Below are 23,793 nucleotides of genomic sequence, written 5' to 3' on the forward strand. Positions count from 1 at the left end.
CCCGGGTTTACGCCATTCTCCTACCTCAGCCTCCCAAGTAGCTGGGACTACAGGTGCCCACCACCATGCCCGGCTAATTTTTTTGTATTTTTTAGTAGAGACGGGGTTTCACCGTGTTAGCCAGGATGGTCTCGATCTCTTGACCTCATGATCCGCCCGTCTCATCCTCCCAAAGTGCTAGGATTACAGGCTTGAGCCACCGCGCCTGGCCTCAGAGTTCTCTTTCAAGTTCATTGGTTGTCGGCAGAATTCAGTTTCTTGAAGTTGTAGGAGTGATGCCCTCAGCTCCTAGAGGCCACCTGCCATTCCCTGCCACATGTCCCTGTCCACAACATGATAGTTTGCTTCTTCAAGGCCAACAGGAGAGCATCTCTGCTGCTTCTTGTCTCTTTTAAGTATTAACTCAGGATTATACTCTCTCTTTTGATTAACTCAAAGTCGATTGAGTACAGACCGTAAAACCCTTTTTGCCTTGTAATGTAACATAAGTCACAGGTTCTGCCTACATTCAAGGGAAGGGGATTATAGGGGATTATACAGGGTACATGCACAAGAAGGCAGGAATCTTGAGAACCATCCTAAAATTCTGCCTATCACACAGTGGCCCCTGGATGTATCCAAATAAACAGAGGAAAAACCTTCTTGTTTTGCTTTGTTCCATTTTTAGGAGAACAAACATTCCTAGGGCACTAAGCCTGCTATCTTGCATAACTCAGCCATGGTGAGATTGTTAAATAGGGAGGAAAAGGGAGCATGGTGAACCCAAAGATGCAGGGCAGCCTTACAATGGCAGTGGAGCAGCTCATGAATGAATGGATTGAACTGTGGTTGAACTGTTACTTAAGAAAAGGAATAGATTTTTTAAAGAAGGAAAAATGGGACAGTTTTCCCTGGAAGAGCTCCATTAGTGCCTGTCTGCCTGGCTCTAGTGGACACATAATACTAGTTAATGCTCTGTGACCAAATGACGTCACTGAGAGCAAAGGCATTAAAGAGTTTTCCTCCTTTCCCTGTCTAAGAGATAGACAGGATGGTGGCAACTGATGAGTGAAATGTTCACCTGCTAATATGTGGCAGAAATCTGATATAGCTTCTCAATGGAGAAAGAAAAAGATTTTGGAAAGGAAAAGGTGAGGATACCTGGCCCTGAAGGCTGTCATTGTGAGGGCTGGTTCTTCCCGGGAGCCATGACTAGGCTGCCCATGCTGGAACTCATGCATTACTCTTTGCATCTGTGAATTCACAGTCCCAAGCAGCAGGCAGAGTTTAGCAGCCCAGAAACTCAGCACTGGCTTGCCTAACAAGCACAGTAGAAATGTGTTTAGGGTATCAGCAAAGCATGGGCACCAAAAAATGCTTTTTTTCAAGTAACTTGATATTTAATATTTAATAATGAGGGAAGATAATTTGCTGAACATCTTTACACTAAAATTTTATGATATGCCAATTTATTCTGAAATTTGGGATCACCTACTGCAGAAAGGTGGAGGTGGAGGAGTGAGGACTATAACCTTTTTGGTGTTCAGGGCCTCTAGAGTCTTGATGCCTGAGACCATCCCTAGGGAACTGTATGAAACCAAAATAGGAAGAGTCTGCCAATGTCATTGCTCCCAAACTATTTTGTCCAGGCAGAATCACAGTTAAACCATTTTGCACAAAGCCAGAAAACAAATGCTTTATGAGGGCAGGGATTCCTGTGTGTTTTGTTCTGTGCTGTGTTCCAACACCTAGCACCATGCCTGAGACTAAGAGCTACTTGGGAATGTTCCATGGGTGGATGGATGTTTCCATTTTCATCAGTCTCTTCCCTTCCCTCATGTTGCCCAACTCCTTTCACTCCCACAAGATCCCAAGACATTATCAGAAGACATTTTGTGTTTCTCAAACCTGCCTGATGATAAAAATAACTTTTCATGTAATATAGATTGCCACACCTTTCTCTTGGAAATTCTGATTCAAAGTCTAGGTTGATGCCCAGGAATCTGTGTTTTTGCCATGCACTTCTGATGAGTCTTTTCTTCAGACCAACATTAAGATAAATAGGAGGGTGTCAGGTTTTCCCCACACAAGAATTGAAGAGCTATGGCCACTTGACCTGGTTTCTGAGGGGCTGTCAAAAGTTACCACCCTAAGCCTCTGGGCAGCTGTGCTGAGGGAATGAGGGACTAGGAAAGAGTCTTTTGGTCTACCTCTTAGTCACCTTGGCCCAGCCCTCTATCCTGGTTCCCACCTTCCTGAAAAGACAAGCCTAAGGGAAGGGGTGCTCAGAAGCTCCTCTACTTCTAGGACTGCCCACTTGGCTTCCTGCCCATTCTTTCCACTGCCAGGCTTTATGTTCTGTCCCTTCTCCCAGCTGTCATGAGCACATGAATTCATGGTCCTCTCTGTTGGGTTTGGTAATGACCTCTGCCCCATTGGGTAGGAGTTGACTTCTTTATGCAGACAGAGCCTGATTTTTCAGTCAATCCCCCATTACTGAACCAGAGTGGAAAGAGATGAGACTGGGAGGTGGGAGGAGTGGGGTGGGGCCAGGACAGGAGTCTGGATCTGGATAGTGTGTCTGGAGGGTAAAGCAGACTGGGTCAGTTCTTGCCATTCCCGAGGCTGACAGGCTACCCAGGTGCTTGTGAGGTCCTCTTTGCAGCCATTTCTTAGTAAAAATCCTCCTCGTTCCTAACATCTGCTTCAAGCAGAATTTCTGTTTAACTCACGGAGCGTTCCATCCTAGGATCCATGTGTACATGAAGAAGATGAGAGTGGGTTAAATGCTGTGTTTGGGGGAAGGAAGCCTTCCTTCCTTGATCTCTTGGATGAGTTGCAAAAACTCATCTTGCATCTGCAGTTTCCCTCCCTTAATACTCATTACCCCTGTGATGGTTTCTTTAATGTGTATGCTCACCCCTAGGTGAAACCAAGGAAACTGAGCGATGCTTGAAAGATGACAGGCAATGGAGCCGGTAGGTGGAGGGCATGATAAGGATACCTTGGGGACGGGACCACAAGGGACAGAGGCAGGGCAAGGTATGGGCCAAAGTTCAGGTGGACAGCAGGGGCAGCGTGCAGAACTACAGCTCTGAGGCCTTGCAGCCAGAAGGCTGGAGGTGAGGCAGCCTTTCCATTCATCTCCGAGGCTTTCCTCCACATTTTTCAGAAACAGGACCCCCATCTACACCCCCAAGCAGGCTAGCCAGGGGCTTGTCAGTGTTGATGAGCGACTGTGCCAAGGGTGAGGAATGAAGGTACGGAGAGGAAATTAGCTAGTCATAGGTAGACTGTTGGTGTCTTGGAGCCTTCTGTGCCTCGGCTCAGGGGCAAAGGTTGTTCCTATCAGTATCGTAAATGCCAAACCTTTCTCCGGCCTTGAGTTAGTTCTTAATGTGAATGCAGTAGTCTGGACTTCCACTCCACCCAGACTTTACTCCTGTCCTCTTCCCCACCCCAGGGTTGGCCAAAAGCACAACTTAAAACCACTGATGGACAATGCTCTGTTTCTTTGTCTTGCAGCCGTCTCCAACCTGGACATCGAGAGTAAGCTGAGTGTGTACTACCGCGCCCCGTGGCACCAGCAGCGCAACATCTTCCTCCCGGCCACAAGGCCACCCTGCGTGGAGGAGCTGCACCGCCATGCCCGGCAGAGCCTGCAAGCCCTGCGCAGAGGTGACAGATCCTGGGCTCGGGGGCTTTTGCAGGAGACAACTCAGAGGTTGTCCCATCCAGGTGTCCTCTGTCCCATCAGCCCCAACACACCCCCCCGTTGTAGCAAGTACTTTGAAATGCTTCCGTTTCTACCCTGAAATGAAATCCATGGGTAATATGCCCTACCCATACATGTAAGAAAAAATAGCATTATGGTCTAAATATGATAATAAAGAGAAATTGAAAGGAAATTATTTATAATAATATCTATTTCAATATGCAAATGCTCAGGCGTGACCTCACTAGAAGACATCATGAAGCAGTCAGATGTTTGCACTTGTCAAAAGTAAGTCTGGATTAAGTACAGACCTTCAGAAACTATTCCAAGGGGCAGGATGGCATGGCCATTAAAACTGGTACATTCAGTGTATTTTAGATATGGGCAAAAAAATAAATACTTTGGATTATAATGGATTATATGAGTTTGACTCATAAATAGGCACTAGGCTTTTCCCCTATAAGAGATTCTGATGGAACATTTAAAATTGTGTGAGACCTGGGACACCTTTTCATTGACCATCCTTTGCATTATGGGATGGCTGTCATCTTTGGCTCCCACCCAATCATTCTAACAATTAGAATGATCCCCTAGAGGGCTCTTCTGCTTCTCTTGAGAACCAGTGATCAGTCTAATGCCCCCATTCTTTAGTGGGTCACATGGAGGCCTAGAAAGGTGAGGAAACTTGTTCAGGGTCACACATAGCAGATCAGGTGTGGTACCAGGACCCAACCTAAGCATCTGAAATGCCTGCCAGAGCTCTTTTCCTCCTTGTCATACACTGTGTCTCATGGAAATAGATACTGATATTTACATGTCTCTCACAGTCCTGAAAAATCTAGAGATAGGCTCATAGCAGTCAAAATAGGAATACAGCTCTTTCTTACACTGGTTGCTTTTCAGTGCCTTAAAACCATTCTAATTAGGACAAGGGGAATAAAAAGTAGCATCATTGTTTTAGAGCCCCCTAAAGTGGGTATCAGTAGGGGACATGTCAGCTTTTTCTGGCCTTTAGATTCTTGCTATGGAGATAGATGGTGTCTACACATTCAACGTCTTTCTTCCAAATTCCCTGCACTCTTTTAAGAAATGGCATTTTGCAAAAGTATTAAAATGCAAGTAAAATATTTTAATGTCATTATCAAAGTGGAGAAACAAAATGGTGATAAATATTGTTTTCATCTTATTTATTCCACATTTGTATAACTCCTGCCTTTTCCCCTATCCTCATCTTTAATAGTTTGTTGCCTTCAATTACCATCTTTTTCTCCCTCCTCCTCTTTTTTCCCTTCCTCATCTTTTTTTTTTCATTTTAATGAAAGAGCTAACCTCCTAATATCCCTAAAGCAATTGTTTCTAAAAATTTTCCTTGGTTATTAGGGGAAGACAATGTGACATTTAAAATGAAGAGTGATGATCAGTATCCTCTAGAAGCATCTTTGGCATACTTACCATTCACTTCAATTTTATAGTTGGCTAAAAAGTTCTTTTTTAACTTAAGCCACCTTCTGAAAATCTTTCTTTCCACACTTGCCATTCCTTTGCAGCCTGGATTAGGCACCCTTCCCATAATATTCTGTGCATCCTCCCATCCTGCCACTTATAATCTTATAAGCAACCACTATGGGCCTGTTTTGCCAACCAACCACTAATAAGCCATTAATCTATGAGCAACTCAAGGGCAAGGATGATATCTTATTAATTTATTTTATTCAAAGCACTTAGTATGAAGCTGACATATAGTAGGTCCTCAATGAACATTTGTGGAACTGAATCAAGTTTTGCAGAAAACTGGTTGAACACTGAGGGCACAGGATGACTATAAAGGAATCTGATTGTTCTCACAGAATCCTTTTTCAGGTCTCATCATTAGAAAGCTTGGGTAACATTAGCCCTTTAGGTGTAATTATTTTTATCCCTTTATTTTATTAATAAGTCATCCCTGATTAGGATTTTATGGATTCCACCAGATAACACCAAGCTGCTTGTAAACTATCACATTTCACTGCTTTGTCATGTTTAGACTTAAAGCAGAACAGAAGAACAGCAAGTGCCAATATCAGTTTTCTCTGAACCTCCTCCTGGGGGTGGTGAGACAGGGATGTAGGGCCTCCTGGGGTTTGGAAGGAAGACTGTGGAGATGCGTTTTACCCTCCACAGACTGGCTTGTTTTGCGGTTGGCTCGATAGCATATCTTGGGTGTAGTAGTTTTAATAGCACTGCAGAGAGCCATAAACAAGAATTATAGCCATCATGGAATTAAAAACATGCAGTGTAGAATTAAAATTAGAAAGTGACTTTTTTTTTTTTTTTTAACCTTGTCCAAGAAACACAATAGCATACTGCTGTATTCATCAGCATAATCTGCTTCTGCCATCTGGTGGCCATGAATAATACTGACCTATCAGACAACTGCCATGCTCAGCAAATGCCGCAGTGAGCATCCCTGTAGGTTCTCTATTTGGACAGCTGGAATAGCCTGACTTCCACCATGACGGAGTGGATAATGAAGCACAGACAAATGAGGCTGTGGTGGCAGCAGCTCTGTGCTTCTTTTGGAGGTGAGACTGTAAGGAGACAGCTGGGGGACCAAGATTAAAACCTAGAAATTGGCTGCCTTCAAGATCTGCTTAATAGCAAACCCCTCAACAAATTTTATTGAAGGCAAGGGAGTGTTCTAGAACCTAGGAGTCAAAAAGCAATAACATATGCTGCCCACAAGGAATCCCTGGTCTAGTGGAGAGACAGACAAGTAACCAGGTCATTTCAATACAGTGATAGGGAGGCTAAGAAGAAATGTACCAAGTCATTCCATAGAGCTTCAGGGAGGGCTTCATGGAGGAAGTAGCATCTAAATGTATTTCAAGTTATTTAGGCTCTGATTACTTTTTTCGTTTTCTTAGTAATTCTTTAATGCTCAGAGCCAGTAATGGCTTTATGTGATGCTATTGTTTATGTTCATAAATCATGGAGAGAGAGATTCATAAGCAACTATAAATAGATAATTATATTTTATATTTCCTTTCCTTTCAAGTTTCGGGCTGCAGCATAAGTTTCATTGGTCTGAGGGAATAAGGAGCAGGATTCCACTGCAGTTTCAGGCTCTAGTGAACTAATGTTCTCCCTACCTCAGCACCAGAAAAAAGGTATTATTAGGGAGCCATTAATCTAGCCTGCCTACTCCCAGCCTAGGGCAAAGAAAGATATATATTTAAGATTGTGTAGGAGGGGAGCAATTGAATGGAAAATTGAGTTGATGTTTCCCTTCCAACTACTCCCCTCCTTTCACTTCTTCCTAACCAGGAACACCTGTAAGCGGCTCTTCTGTATGGATTTAACAATGTAAACACTTTTCATTGTGTTACCCATTTAGAAAAGCCCACTGTTTGCTTGCATAATGATGGTGGCATTGGAGGTGGGCACTTTAACAAGGAAGACATTTATCTTAAACAGCCTTCTGATAAACATTGACTTTGGAGGCAGTTTAGCAAAGACTACCTACATGGTTTTGAAGACTTTGCTCTAATTGCTTATGGGAGCCAACATTTGTCAGAAGAATCCCAAGCAAAGGGAGATGGGGAATACTATCACACCTTCTCGACACAGACACTATGTTCAGGCGGCGAGGCACACGGACAGCCAAGTCAGACGTGGATAGAAATCAAAAAGTTCAAGAGTGCTCAGTTCCTAGTTTAGGAGGCAGCACATTGAATGGGGCAAAGAAAATGGAGCCAGCATTGGGGAGGCCTGTCAGAAACAAATAACAGGACCTAGAAAAGCCTATGGCAGTGAAGGCACCTGCCACAGCCCATTCAAAATACAGAGAAATTGAACACATTCTAATTTTTAAAACTAGACTCTTAATGAAAGCATAAATTCACTTTCAGTCACTCAACAAACATGTGATGCAAATACTCCCAACATGAGTTATTTCCAGGTACCAACGGTTGAAAAATTGACTCACACAAATTCCTGAATATGTAGCAATCAGCTCCCCTGAGCCAGTGACAGCCAGCTCCCGTACCCAGTGAGTGGGCCAGGCAGCTCTGGTGTGTCTGTGCCTACTTTCCACTCCAGTACTGATGGCAGCAAATCTTCCACTATGTTCTCAACTTTTGTTGTTGTTGTTGTTGTTGCTTGTGTTATTTTGAAATAAGTCACACTGAACTCAGAAGTGAACCCTCTTGTACAGATTATGAGATGGACCCACTGAAATGTATGCATCCAATTTCGTATTAATAGTAAGTGAAAGTTCAATTAAAAACCATTCTGAAAATCTTATTTGGTATACAAATTAGCTAACGTAATGAAAACTCACTTTTTTTTTTTTTACAGCCTTTTGCTAACACTCCCAAGGGGAAAAGATAAATGGAAAATGCCAAGTGTATTTCAGTATTACTGCTTTTTCTCCTTCTCAGAACACCGGAGCCGGAGCGATCGCCGAGAGCAAAGAGCAGCTGCCCCCCTTTCCATTGCAGCTCCTCCACTGCCAGCCTACCCTCCAGCTCACAGCCAGAGGAGGCGTGAGGTTAAGGACCGTCACTTTTTAACGGTAAGCTTGGTGGCCACCTGTAGCCCTATGCTTGCTCCTGAGGAAACATCAGTTTGTCTGGGAGTCAGTTTCCTGCCTCCCAGTGAAAGAGGCTGGGCTGGCTAAGAGCTCAAATCACGGGCATTTGGGAGCAAATTAATTTCCCCTGCTTTCATTCCTGAAAGAAATGCCTCTTTTTTGGAATACAGACATATTTTTTAGTTAACTGGTTGCACAATGCAGTAAAGCAAGAATAGTTACAGACTAAAATCAGGAAAAAAAAAATATGTACTTCAAACCTCAGTTCTTCTGCTTGCAAGCTGAAGGATTCAGGATGTTACTTATGTTCTTTGCCCTCAGTTCCCTCATCTGTAATACAGGGATATTAATAGTACCTGGTTTATAGGGCTAGAGGATTAAATGAGATAAGGCATGTAAAGTGCTTAGCCCAATGACTGACTGATACAGAGTAAGACCTCAAGAAATGTTAACCACAACTGCTACTACTGTTATTACTAGTAAAGTAACAGCATGGCTGACTTGGTGGGGTGATCTGGTAAAGAACTTTAGTGTTGTGAAAAATTACCATTTGAAGAGTAATCATGTCATTATTTCATGCTTTCCCATTCTCCAAAGGAGGCTAATTCTCCAGGGTAACTTAATACCATGGTGATGTCATCGCCTCTGTGGCTTTCAGCCCTGACCAGATGGATGTGGCTGTAACTCAGCCCAAGCCCTTAAGCATGGGTTACAGATGATGAAGCTGAGCCCAGCTCAGAACACCCGCAAGCACTATCAGCAGCCACTACAAACACATCACTGCAGATGTGCCTTCTAGGGCCTCAGTGGGGACAACTGAGCACTTTGTGCCTCTAAGCAGGCAACACTGAAGTGAGGGACTATGGCTTTTGGGACCAAATCAGCCCACACTGCCTTTCTGAATGTCTGCATTCCTGCTGTCTTGTCATTCTGGTTCAAGATCCAAAGTCTAAAGAAGTTACAACAGTGTGGGTATGAGTTAAGCTTTTTATTAGAAATTAAATTTGCATGTATGACTCTAAATTGTGCACTCTTATGGCTTTTACAATATGCAAGAGAGATGCAAAATATTTGGGTCACATGGTGCCAAATATCCAGCCAAAAACAGACTTCATCTAAATGAATCCACATGATATAACATATCCAGATAAGACCTTGAATGATATTGGACAAAATATAAAAACATTTTTCCTATTTGTAGCTGGACTGCAGGCAGGTCCTTCAGTGCTCATCAAGTGCACACTGAGTGCCATGTCGCACTCACTACATTGTTGCACTGCAGCCCAAGGATAAGAAAAGGAGATAAGGGCCTCTTAGGGCTTTCTAGTTCTTCAGATAGAGCAGTTTCACATGCTAGTGATTTGTCATAAAGAAGTTCTTAAGCAGCTCAAATCTGCTTGCTGAGGCATTTGCTTTTAATGAGGCATTTTCTGCATTAAAATGTTAAAAATATTTTCCCATTCATTATAACATGTTTTATGGCTAATTAAGTTGGTTTTCTTGGAAGGGGTAGGTGAAAGAGAAGAATTTTGAGCATTTACAGAAATTACATAAAAATATAACCCTTTTCATGATCTGCATAATTTTTAATAATGTCTAAATACTAAAGTAAGACTATAGGAAAAGCTTAAAATGATGAATAGCAATGAGAGTACTTCATTTACTTACCTAAAAAATATCAATAAAAGAGGACTATGGATTACACTTAGGTAAACTTCAGTAAGTTTGTCCGTCCCAAATGATAATACTTAGTATTTCTAAGTAATTTTAACTGTTTATTTGTTCAAGAGTTTGGGTCACTACAATGATTAGAAGATTTTCATTTGAGTTATATCCCTTAGGCCTGGATAGAACATAGTTCAAGCTTACAAGACTGTATATTGCTGAAAGACAAATGGCTGCAGGTAAAGGGACAGGAAATTTGTAGTTAAATTGCTAGATAGACATTTTCTTAGACAACTCTCCTTTCATGTATGAGATTTGGTGAAGCCATGCTTTTCTTCCTTTAAGAAAGTATTCATAATGAGATTGATATACAGTCTTCTGCAACTCTGCAGGCTATTGTACTGTACCTTGATCATTAATGGCATGGACCATGAAGTTAAACTGCCTGACTTTGAATACCAGCTCTAACACTTGCAAGCTGTATGACCCTGGCAAGTTAGTCATTTCAGTGTCTTGGGAATGGGAGTAGATAGTACCTCATAGCCTTGGGATGATAATTGAACGTGATAATACATGTAAACAGTACCTCATACATAAGTACTATATAAGCATCAGATGTTATTATTAGCCAATCAATTCCCTGAAGTATCTATTATATGGTGATAAGATCATAGGTCTAACTGTGTTTAAATCCCAGCACTACAACTTTCTGGATGTGTAACTTGGAAAAAGCTATTGTATCTTTCTGACTCCCAGTCTCTTTATCTGTAAAATGGGGATAATATCAACTTTTCAAGGTTGTTAAGGAGGCTAAATATGACATTTTATAAATAAGATTAAACTATGCATGTGTATTTGTGCAAGTGCCCAGCACAATGCCTAAAATACCTGAATGTCAGTCTATATTGAAATCATTTATAATAAAATTCTTACCATCAAATGAAAAACCTTAACATATACTCACATATACTAGAGGAAGTATAAACTGTTACACTCTTTCTAGAGGGCAAAACTCTAAATATTCATAACCTTTGATCCAGCAATTTTACATCTAGGAATTTATCCCAAGGCAATAATCAGTGTATGCAAAGATTTATTCACTAGGGTGTTCATCAAAGCACTGTTTACAATGGGAAAATTAATCACAAATATCTCAAATGTCCAACAATAGGGACTTAGTTTAATGAATACTGATATAACTATAGGATAGAATACAGTATCAAAAATAGTGTTAGAGAAGAATATTTAATGACATGGGAAAATGTATGTTTTATTATCAGGGATTTTTACATAGTTTATAAATTTGTGTATAGTATAATCTCAAAAAATGTCAATGACTGTATATGTATGTGTACATATACATATGCATAGGGGGAAAAGGCTGGAAGGTTGTATATCTGTGATTCCCAAACTGTGTGCTTAGGTGCCTTAGGGCACTGCAGTGAACTCCTAAGGGTGCCATGGGATATTTTAAAATTTCAAGGGACAAAGTGTCATCTGTCTGGTGGCATCTGGTGATGGCTCCAAAGTAACCTCATAACTCCTACAAATGAGAAGAGAGGACGCTTGGTTTCTTGACATTTAATTTGTACCAAAAGTTCTCTAGGGGGAACTCACAGGAAACAGGACAAGCCAATTTAGCATAAAACCCTAAACGCTTTGTTAGCTGAAAATTCAAGGAGTATCTCTAATTAAAGCCCTTCTAGGAGTCCTTACTCATTAAGGGTGGCAAAGGAGGTCATTTCAGGGAAAGGCTTCCTAAAAAAAGGGTATCTATTCCATCCTGCTGGATTCTGAAATTCTATAGCCAGAGATTAGTTTAAGATCATTTATTTGGGACATGAAGTTACTGTCGACCTGAGCTACAGGGAAGAGATCAAAACAAACTTCACGAAATCAACACTAGCACATAGCATCCCAACCTTTTCTTTAATGCACCACAGAAACTACAGCTTTAGGCTGGTAAAGGATCTGAAGAGTTATCTGGACCTAGCTAGGAACCAAATGTAAAAAGTTTGTAGTAAAAATGTTCCCAAGGGCAATATGAAAGAGAAATTGCCTGGGATCGACTTCTGTCCACATGAACTCTTGGTTGCAGACTGACTTGTTAAGCATCAGAATACTGATTATTTAGGGAAAGGTAGGGAGAGGAAAGGGTCCCCAGTGAGGTATGTTTGTGTACTTTAGTACTTTTGTTTACAAAAACCCAGTTACTGAAAGCCATTTGCCTCCAGGCAGAATTTCTGGGGAATTTTTCTTCCTTCTCTAGGCTGTGGTCAAATTGAGAATGGCAAATGGGTATCAAAACAGGAGCGTTTGCCAGAGCTGTAACAGGTATCCTGTTCCCTGCAAATCCAACCATGTGTTTTCACTCTTGGTACTAACCATTAGAAGTAGTCCACACAGCTTTTTTTTTTTTGGTAAGAAACAATACTTTTATATGCTCAAAAACTATTAGACTTACAGTGCTGATGGCTGGAAAGTAGCCTGTTTGAGGCGGTTGAATACATAGGTTTTTTGGTGGATCAAAATATACACTGAGACTCCCAGGTAACTGATGATAATGGTGATACCCTAGGTCCCCATCTCCTATTATTTCCTCCAAAAATGATATCGAACAAGAAGGTAAAAATAAAACTACACAGAAAAACACACCATCAGCATAACTTGAGGACAGAGAATTCCCAAACATCACATTGGACTGTTAAGTAAAAAGAGAGAAAACACCACGTCTCAGCATATTTCCTCCTGTTACAAGGTGAGGGAGGGCAGATTCAGAAAGCTACATGGAAGAGACGAACTAGCAGTGGGTCTTAAGATTGATATAAAACCACCACCAGAAAAATTGTCTGCCCTAAGTCTGAAAAATAGTACAGATTTTTTCAGATAGACACAAACTACAAAAAAGGACCTAAAAGTATGTATATTTTACAGGAGCAGTTTTCTCTATATAAAGCTTCTGGGGGAGACAAAGACAAACAGGAAGGGAAATCTGCCCTTCAGCAATTGGGAGTGAAGAAAAAAAGAGGCAAAAAGGAAATTTCTAGGACCCTGCAAGACAAAATAAAACCAAAACATTCAAGGACACGCAGGAGTTGTGTGTATCCTTCAACTCCTGCATCACCACCAAAACAAACAAATACACTAAAATATTCGACTTCGACGAACTGACAGAAGATGGTGCCATTAAACCAGGGATCTTGTGAAACACACCAAAGCCACACAAATGGAGTAAGAGATAGATTAGCAGATCTACATAGAGTGATTGCAAAAGATCAATTAAAGAATATATGAAGCAAGGGTTTTATGTCCAACCATGCTGTACTTCAAGTATAGAAAAGCAATTTTCAACATACAGGAACTTAGAGAATTTTACACCCATGAGTCCTTTATGAGGAATCTACCAGAGGACAAGCTTCATCCAACCAAGGAATAATTGGGGAAATGTCAGCAAAAGGATGGGTAGCATACATTTTAATACATGTAAATGTAGATCTAAAACTAAAACTAAAGTGGACATGAAGATAGAAAACTAACGTGCAATTTTAAATGTTGTGACAACAGAGAATGATACAACTAAAAATGAGAGAAGGGAGAGGTAAAGAAGAAAGTAGAATAAGCTAATTGATTATTGTCTAGGCAATAAGTGACTGTTAAAGGATACCAGTAAGAACTAGTCAACCGGATAGTAAAGGCTTGAAAAATAAAACAGGGGACTAAGGACATTAAAATGGTATAAGAGGCCGGGCACGGTGGCTCACGCCTGTAATCCCAGCACTTTGGGAGGCTGAGACGGGCAGATCAGGATCACGAGGTCAGGAGATAGAGACCATCCTGGCTAACACGGTGAAACCTCGTCTCTACTAAAAAAAAAAAAAAAAAAAAATAGCCTGTAGTCCGAGCTGAGCTAACACGGTGAAACCTCGTCTCTACTAAAAAAAAAAAAAAAAAAAAAAAAAAAAAAATAGCCTGTAGTCCGAGCTGAGCTACTCGGGAGGCTGAGGCAGGAGAATGGCGGGAACCCGGGGGATGGAGCTTGCACTCCAGCCTGGGCGACTGAGCAAGACTCCATCTCAAATAAATAAATAAATAAATAAATAAAATAAAAATAAATAAAATGGTATAAGAACAAAGAAGACTACTAGCAAAAAACAAAACAAAACAAAAAAAAACAAAAACAAAAAAACCTTCCTAAATACCAAAAAATTGTTTTATATAAAGAGAGAAGACAACACATCTTATGGAGGAAGAAACATAACAAATATAACAAAATACACATAATTATAATATTTATCAGAGTTTAGTCATATCAATGAATATGAGTGAGCTTAATTTGCCTATTTTAAAACTTTTCAATTTGGCTCACAAAGCAAACCCAACTATATGCTGCATACATTAAACACACACAAGATTTTTATTTATTAATTAGGTCGTGATTGTTTGAAAAAACATGACCAAGAAAAAGAGAGAAAGCACAAATAAAATAAGCAATGACAGGAAAAAATACCACTGAAACAAAAGAAAATTTAAAAATTATAAGAGACTATTTTGCAGACCTCTGTGCAAATAAATTTGAAAACCTAGATGAAATGGGTAATTTCCTAGAAGAAGAAAAATTGCCAGAATTGGCCTCATTAGAGTTGGTAAGCTTAAACAGACTGACTTCCATGGTAGAACCAGAAGAAGTTATTAAGGAGCCATGCCACTAAAAAACGTCAGGCCTAGATGGTTTCCCAGAGGAATTCTACTAAACCTTCAAAGTCCAGATGTTCCCAATGCTCTTTAAAATGTTTAAGAGCATTGAAAATGAAGCAAAACTTCCCTATTTCTTTTATGAAGCAAGTATAACATTGACACCTAAACTGATAAAGACAGTCCATAAAAAAGAAAGATGACTACAGACCAATATCACTTATGATTATTGATTCAAAAATACTAAATTCAACATTAGCAAACAGAATATAACATCACAGTAGGAGATTAATATGCTGTGACTAAATGGGATTTATTCTAGGAATGGAAGGTTGGTTCAATATTATGAAATCTACTAGTATCATATATCATATTAACAGATCTAGGAGGAGAAAACCTATATGGTTAGCTCCTTTTATACTGGCTAAGCCTTAAACAAAATTCAATATCTATTTTTAATTAGAAATGCCTCTAATGTTTCCATACATATATATGCCTCTCTCTCTCTCTCCCCCTCTCTCTCTCTATATATATGTATATGTATATATATCTAATGTTAGAGAAACCCCCATTTACAGCAATAACAAAGAAGACTAAATACTTAGGAATTAATTTACCAAAAATGTGTAAAACTTTTATGAGAAAAACTTTAAAGCACTCCTTAAAGACACAAAATTAGACTTTTTCAAATAGAAAGACATCTCCCTGAAAAAGGAAACCTAGCCCTACCAGACATTAAGATATATTTAAAGCCTCTACAGTTACAATATTGTGGTATTGGCACATGAATAGACGGATGTATCAGTAGAATAAAACACAAAGTCCAGAAGGAGACCAGAGTATATATAAAAACATTCAATAAAGGCAACATCACAAATAACTGAGGCAAGAGATGGAGTTTTTTAATGATGCTGGAACAACTGCATAGCCATTTGGTGAAAGGAAAACTTTGATCAGTGTTTCTCAACCTCAGCACTGTTGACAAATAATTTTTTGATAAATACCTCTTAAAAATTGAGGGATAAAGAAAAGAGCAAAACCTTGGAAGAAAAATTGAGGAAAAGATGTGAACAGACAATTCAGAAAAAATATAGATATGTTTCTTCAACTGAAGAAAAATTGTTTAAGCTCACTCTCAATTAGAAATGCAGGCCGGAGCATTCTGCAGCCTGTAATCCCAGCATTTTGGGAGGCTCAGGTAGGAGGATCGCTTGAGCCCAGGAGTTTGAGACCAGCCTGGGTAACATGGTGAAACCCCATCTCTACAAAAAAATGCAAAAATTAGCTGGGCCTGATGGGGTGTGCCTGTAGTCCCAGCTACTCAGGAGGCTGAGGTGGGAGAATCACTTGAGCTTGGGGAGGTTGAGGTTGCTATGATCACACCACTATACTCCAGCCTGCATGACAGAGGAGATTCTGTCTCAAAAAAAAAAAAAAAAAAAAAAAAAAGGAAAAAAGAAAAGAAAAGAAAAAAAAGAAATGCAAACAACACTGAGATTCCACATATTACCTATTAGACTGGCAAAAATTAAACAATATAACAATGTATTCTGTTAGTGAAACTGGAGAAATAAGCACTCTCATACATTGCTGGTGGAAATTCAAACGTGGTCCAACCTAACTGAGGGCAATTTGGCAATATCTAACCAAACTACATATGCACTTACTTTCTGCTTCTGCAATTCTACTAAAGATACACCTCCAGTAACACAAAAAGGTTATTTCTTTCAGCATTGCTAACAATTACAAGATGTTAGAAACAACCCAAATACCTATACATAGAAGAGTGATGGAGTAAAAGCAGCAGGAAGACCTTTATGAACTGATAAGGAGTGATTTCTAAGACATACTCTTAATTGAAAAAGGCAAAGCCGAAAAAAGTGTCCACAGTATGCTACCCTTCACTTTAGAAATAAGGGTATATAGTCATATAGCACATAATAACATTTCTGTCAACAACAGACTGCATATAGTCTGTTGGGCCCATAAAATTATAATGTCATATTTTTGCTGTACCTTTTCTATGTTTACCTGTGTTTAGATACACAAATACTTCACATTGTTTCACAATTGCCTACTGTATTCAGTACAGTAACATGCCATACAGATTTGTAGCCTAGGAGCAATAGGCTCTACCATATAGCCTAAGTACGTAGTAGGCTGTACCTTCTAAGTTTGTGTAAGTACACTCTAAGATGTTTGCACAAGAAAATTGCCTGAGGACGTATTTCTCAGAATGCATCCCAGTCATAAGTGATCTATAACTATATAAGAAAATATACAAGTAGTCACTTATTTGGATAAAAGAGTCCATTCTGCTGTGACACAACATACGCATCCCTAAAACTCTCCACACTATGCAAAATTGCACAATAAAAAACAAAGGGCTTATGGAGAAAATGAAGTTAGGGGCACAACACTCAAAAATTTCTTCCATGACCACACACACACACACAAATAGGAACCTAATAAAATACAATAGCACAGTTTTACACATTGTAAATGGTTAAAAATATACAAATACTGCAATAAATTGGCACTTCACCCAAAAAAGTCCTATAGTTGGCTGGGGGTTGGGCAACAGAAGGGCCACAGCTTGTGAGTTACTGGGAAGGACAGGAAGGAAGGTTACCTGAAACCGGAGGGAAGGTCATAACACCAGGTGTGGGCAGGTGTGGCTCCTAATATATGGAGTGAACTGAGGTAGCGGGTAGATACTTGATATGTGTGTGTGTTATGTACTCTTATGCAGCTCAGTTCGGCTGTGTGCAGTTGCTGTGTTCATCTAGAGAGTCTCACATTATGCTCAAACGTGAATACCTAAGATATCTTAGATATTCACGTGATACCTAAGATATCAATCACATTGGAACAAATTTGAATCAATATCAATCACATTGATATTGATCACAGTGGAACAAACTTGAACTTTCAAAACATGCATTATAATGAAATTGACTGTACAGGAAGGATAAACCAAAAATAAATGAGATGGATTTCCCTACAGGGGATGAGTGGGAGTGGGGTAGAAAAAATGGGGGGATGGGATGGTGGTGGCAGGTTCAAGGGGGATGGCATTTCTCTGAGTATATTTTTTGGGTTATAGCTCAGGTAATGTTCTATATATCCCCCCATAAATAAATAATTATCATCAACCAGGATGTGAGGAGAACCCCAAATGGAAAACAAACAGCACCACATAAACCTAACTACATTACAAATGAATAACAACCACCCTGAAAGAGGTGGGGAAGAAAATAGCTAACCTTTAATAACTTTGGAAAGTAGTATTTTTGTTTCATTTTAACCACAAATATTTATTGATAGATTAATGAATATAGTTTTAAATGGAACAGTAAGGCATAATTGTGGATTAAAACACCTTGCTTCATGCCTGTAATCCCAGCACTTTAGGAGGCTGAGGCAGGCGGATCACTTGAGGTTAGGAGTTTGTTCGAGACCAGCCTGGCCAACATGGTGAAACCCATTCTCCACTAAAAATACAAAATTAGCCAGTTGCGGTGGCAGGCACCCATTAATCCCAGCTACTCAGGAGGCTGAGGCAGGAGAATCACTGGAACCTGGGAAGCAGAGGTTGCAGTGAGCCGAGATTGCACCACTACACTCCAGCCTGGGTGACAGAGTGAGACTCTGTCTCAAAATGAAAACAAAACAGCTTGCTATACAACCAAAAGGGGAAAGTCATATACTTAGGAATTTTAAATATGCAAGTCAAAGAGCCTTTGAGGTACCCCACAGATGACTATCAGATAATTCTTCCCTTTTATACAATTCCTGTATTACATCACTTGATCTCAAAGTCAAAATTATACTTTAAAAGGAATTCCTCATTCTTTCACATTCATTCACACTTGAGTCATCCCACCTGGCCACTCCCCTGATTCCCACCCCTTCCCCATCCCTTTAAGGTGGTATTCTTTAGCCATTCCCTTCCTGAATAATTGTGTGGGTCAGGCGCGGTGGCTGATACCTGTAATCCCAACACTTTGGGAGGCTGAGGCTGGTGGATCACTTGAGCTCAGGAGTTTGAGACCAGCCTGGGTGACATTGTGAGACCCCCGTCTATAAGAAAAAAAAAAGAAAAGAAAAGAAAAGAAAAGAAAAGAAAAGAAAAGAAAAAACAGCCAAGCATAGTGGCGCACACCTGTAGTCCTAGCTACTCGGGAGGCTGAGGTGGAAGGATCACTTAAGCCCAGGAGGCAGAGGCTGCAGTGAGCTGAGATCATGCCACTGCACTCCAACCTGGGTGATACAGCAAAACTGTGTCTCAAAAAAATAATAAAAAAAAGAATTGTGTGTAAGTTTTCCTTCCTAAGCAAGGAAGCAAGCAAACAAGTAAGCAATGAGTCAGAGAAAGTCCACCAAGGACAGATTTATGAATGAAGAGACTTACACAGACAGATTTTAGGATGACAACAACCTGATTACCTGATTCAATGAAGTCTAAACTAAGCTGACTCTAGCAAAGAAGCTGCACTGGCTTGCTCAGAGGCCTATCATTCCACCTCAGATTGGCCACAAATGCGAGACCATGTTTCTAAGGCATTAGCAGTGGTCTACATGAGGAGCCAGGAGGCTCCTCAGCCAGGCGGCTGATGCTACAGTACATTTGATGCTTTAGACCTCCATTAGGAGCTGACTATAGCTTCCCAGCATAATCATTTGCCCCATGTAAAATCCTTCAAGATACTGAGGACAATCTTTAAATCTCAGATAGGATCAATTAGGAATTTCCTTAACAGTAATCTATTTGGAAATGTGAAGTGGAAAGCATTCCAGTGCACATAACATTGAGGCATAAACCATGCTGCAGAGGTGTGAATGCAGGAGGCTCAATAGGGTGCCCAGCCTCCTTGTTCAAAAAGCCATGAGAAAGCCCCCAGGCATATTGTCAGAGCAGCCATTGTGGTGGTGATGGTGTCCCCAAACTAAGCAAATCAGCAGGCATATGGCTATTTTCTGAAGAACCAACACTGCACTAACAAAAGTAGCCATGTAGATATGTGTGTGGAGAATCACAGGCCAGAGAAAGAGAATGACCTGGGCAAGCCACCTAGAACACTTGGTTGTACACCTTGCACCTTTCAAGAAGAGCATCTCCACTAGGTGCAGTGGCATGTGTCTGCAGTCCCAGCTACTTGGGAGGCTGATGCAGGAAGATCGCTTGAGCCCAGGAGTTGGAGGCTGCGGTGAGCCATGATGACACCACTGTACTCCATCCAGCCTGGGTGACAGAGTGAGACCCTATCTCTAAAAAAAATTAAAAATTAAAAAAAAAATTTTTTTTGAATTAATTTTTTTTTTCAATTAAGAGTATGTCTTAGAAATCACTCCTTATCAGTTCATAAAGGTCTTCCTGCTTCTTTTACTCCATCCAGGCTGGATGGAGTGCAGCGGCGCCATCTCGGCTCACTGCAAGCTCTGCCTCCTGGGTTCACACCATTCTCCTGCCTCAGCCTCCCGAGTAGCTGGGATTACAGGCGTTTGCCACCACACCCAGCTAATTTTTTGTATTTTTAGTAGAGATGGGGTTTCACTGTGTTAGCCAGGATGGTCTCAATCTCCTGACCTCATGATCCGCCCACCTCAGCCTCTGAAAGTGCTGGGATTACAGGCATGAGCCACTGCGCCCTGTCAAAAATTTTTAAAAGAAAAGTATCTCTATCAAGCAGACCTTTGATGACTGACTGGGCAGAATGGAGGGGACCAAGAGATGGTCACATTGTTCTGAGAGAAGTGCTGGTCCCTGAAAAGCTCACGGGGAGACAACATCCCAGAGTCCCATTTATGAGTGAAGGTAAATAAAAACTTCCAGACCACAGAACTTTCTTGCCAATTCAGAAATATATTCAATAGGCACAGCTTGGGGTTCCACGTGTAACAGAGGGAATTTGGGGGGTTAATAAAAAGCAGGGAGACTAAAAGACCAAGTGCAGTTGCTGCATTCACACCTCTGTTGGGTGACAGAAGCAGGAAGCAAAGGACATAGGGACAAGATTGAAGGAGCATGCGGAAGCCTACAGTCTAGTCCAGTGAATTAGCTTGGCATGGTTCCCCCTCTCACTTTCTCAGACTGGATGGACATGTGGCGTCAGCAGCAGAAGAGTGGAGATAACATTTAGAAATGGAGAACCAGTGAATTCAGACTGAAGAGAAATAGACTGGGTGTACTATTCTGTAATGCCCTGTTTGCATCAAAGGCAGGCTTGTGTTGACCAAGCACATCTGGAGTTGTCATGCATCAATAGTAGCATTTTGGGAGATGGGGCATGATGGGGTATAGGTGGGGCTGGTGGACAGGAGGACTCTCAAGTTCCAGTTGTTAAATACTAGAGAGTATGGAACAGTTTAGTCTCAGTTCTTTAGTCAAGAAATCAGATGTTCATTTTCTGTTCTATGTCCACCTTCTCCAAAAACTTAAAATATCCTGTGAAAGATATTGCATCATCCCCATCCCAGTTAGCCTCCTGGATGGTTCTGTCTGTGATAATGCCCAGTCGCTCATCTGAGTTATTCCCTCTGACCATCATGCATAGCTCCTGTAACAGCTCACTGCAGATGTTGTCTAACATCTATCCAAATCATATAATTAAAAAGCAAAGTGCAGTTTGCTGCTTCAGCTGTCAAGTGGTTCTGGTCCATTCACATCTTTGCTCCTTTTGTCATCATCAATGGGTCAGAAATGAGCCAAGGTTCTTATGAATCCACAGAAGTTCACCTGGTCCTCCCCATCTTAACCAAGTGACCAAAGTTAATATCACCAGTAAGGGAACACACCTGTACATGGACCTCCTGATGTGATGCATTGAGATAACACTTCTGTGAGAGACCCTTGTCAAAAAATATGTTGCCTCAATCTAATCATGAGAAAACATCTGACAAACCCCAACTGAAGGACACTCTATAAAATAATTGACCAGTACTCTTTGAAAATACTAAGGTCATGGAAAACAAAGACTCACGCCCATAATCCCAACACTTTGGGACGCTGAAGTGGGAAGACTGGCTGAGCTCAGGAATTTGAGACCAGCCTGGGCAACATAGCAAGACCTCATCTCTACAAAAAAAAAAAAATTTAAACTTAGCCAGGCATGGTGGTATATGCCTGCGGTCCCAGCTACTTGGGAGGTGGAGATGGGAGGATTGCTTCAGCCTGGGAGGTCGAGGCTACAGTGAGCCATGATTGCATCATTGCACTTCCGCCTGGATGACAGGGCAAGACTCTGTCTCGAAAACAAAATAAAACAAAAATGAAGGGGACTGAGGAAATTTGACAACTGAATGCAATGTGCAATCCTGGATTGGATCCTGGTTGAGGAAAAAAGCATCAATGGGAAAACTGACAAAATTTAAATAAGGTTAATAGATTAGTTAATAGTATTTATCAATGCTAATGACCTGGTTTCAACAGATGTACTATGGCTATGTAAGCTTTTCCATTAGGAAAAGCTGAGTAATGAGTAATGGGAACACTCTGCTATTTTTACAACTTTTCTTTAAGTCTAAATTATTTCAAAATAGACACACACACACACACACACACACACATACACACACACACAGTTGGCACCATAGACATTTCACAGTTTCTGGGTTGGCACTTACACCCCTAGTGCTTCTGATGGATATATGACTTCAGGTGAAGGTGAGTTCACCCAAGAAATGCTTAGTGCAGAACTTCTTTAGTTTATATAACAAAATCTAGAAGATCGCAGAGAATCTGATCTAAGGTGATTAAAAGCTGTCATGGTATTGAGCACTTCGGCTCTGCACACACTGTCACAGCATAGATTCCCATTTCAGACTATGGAATCAATTAGCCATAGCAGTTCACCCTTACCCGCTGCTGAATGGAATGTTCAGCTCATTGGTTCTCATCAGTCATGTCTCTCAGTCCAGGCCTGGATCTGCAAATACTTGGGACATGCACTTGCTCTTCCCTTTCGCAAGCCTAAGGCAGACATTCCTATTCAATTACAGCACTGTCTTCCACTGAGTCCACACAGTCACTACTCACCAGGGTTAGTACTTGAGTTGGAACATCTCCTTTTTCTGCTTTCACTCTGCAGTAGAGTCCATGAGGACCCTTGAAGTCCAAGTCCCTGCTTAGATTCTGTTATCTAGACAGATAAGTAAGGTCACCCTTCCTTAAATGTAGTGGGATGCCAGCAGTCTCAACAAGTTTTCCTCTCCAAGCCTCATCAGAATGATCGAGGGGTGGGATATCTGATGGTCTCTATGGCAGTGGATGAAGATACTTGGTATGAGATGGAGCCCCTATGGCAAAAGTTGATTTGGTTCCAGAGGAACACTAAGACCTAAATCCTCATCATCAGGATCAACAGTGAATTCATTTCAACATATTGCCTTTACAGTTGTACTGTTTGCCAGACTTGATAAAATTAGCCAGGAATAAAATATCAGGGATTCTTTGTCATTTCACAGCCTGATAATCCAGGGATTTTAAAATAAAAGACTGATGTCAAATCAAACTTTTCTTTTTAGCAAGGATGTGTCTTTGAAGGGCAGGGGACATTCCAACTGCCTTACTGGGAAGGAAATGAAGGAAGTCACTCAAACTAGGACCCAGACCGTCTTAGTCATAGTTCAGAGCTATAAACAATGACCATGTTTACTCTCCCATTTTCTATCAGGAAGAAAAAAATGAGTCTTATGAGAAAGCAGCTTCTGAGAAAAATCAAAGTAACTTACAGGGGAGCTAGCCAGGAGAGAAGGTCAAAGACCAGAGCTGGCAGGAAGGGTGTTTCAATAGTACTTGACCAAGAGATAAAGACCTTCTCACTGCCTTGTTCTCTTTCCTATCCCCAGCCCTGTCTTCTGTTGTTCATCCTCTTCCATCCTTCCCTTTCTCTGTGGGTTCATTTAAGATTTTCAGTTTTCCATTTGTTTACAATAGAGTTGGGATTGAGAAACGCTGATCAAGCCTTGCCTTTGCTATATAAGAGTTAGATATATCCAGACTTGTCCTAGACAAATCTATTTTACCTTTATAAATTGTCTTCATATGTCTTCATAAGCTCTCTCAAAAGTATTTTGTTGTTTTATGACCTTCTGTCTAAAATGGTGCTGTCCATCCAAATTAAATCTTTCTTGCTTCGGCTTAGGTGTTCTCTGTATCTCAGATAATTTG

The 23,793-nt window shown here is 40.7% G+C and overlaps 1 protein-coding gene across 3 annotated transcripts in view; it reads left to right on the forward strand.

The window, feature by feature from the left end:
* The window catches only part of NHS (NHS actin remodeling regulator), a 367,021-nt gene that overhangs the window by 314,508 nt on the left and 28,720 nt on the right, over window positions 1–23,793 (forward strand). For all 3 annotated transcript variants that reach the window (XM_001104229.5, XM_015127014.3, XM_028841985.2), the window contains exons 2-3: window positions 3,505–3,657; window positions 8,113–8,246. In XM_001104229.5, coding sequence (XP_001104229.3) covers window positions 3,505–3,657; window positions 8,113–8,246 — 287 coding nt within the window. The remainder of the gene's footprint in view (window positions 1–3,504; window positions 3,658–8,112; window positions 8,247–23,793) is intronic.

Source organism: Macaca mulatta, chromosome X, assembly GCF_049350105.2.
Source record: "Macaca mulatta isolate MMU2019108-1 chromosome X, T2T-MMU8v2.0, whole genome shotgun sequence".
Classification (NCBI taxonomy): domain Eukaryota; kingdom Metazoa; phylum Chordata; class Mammalia; order Primates; family Cercopithecidae; genus Macaca; species Macaca mulatta.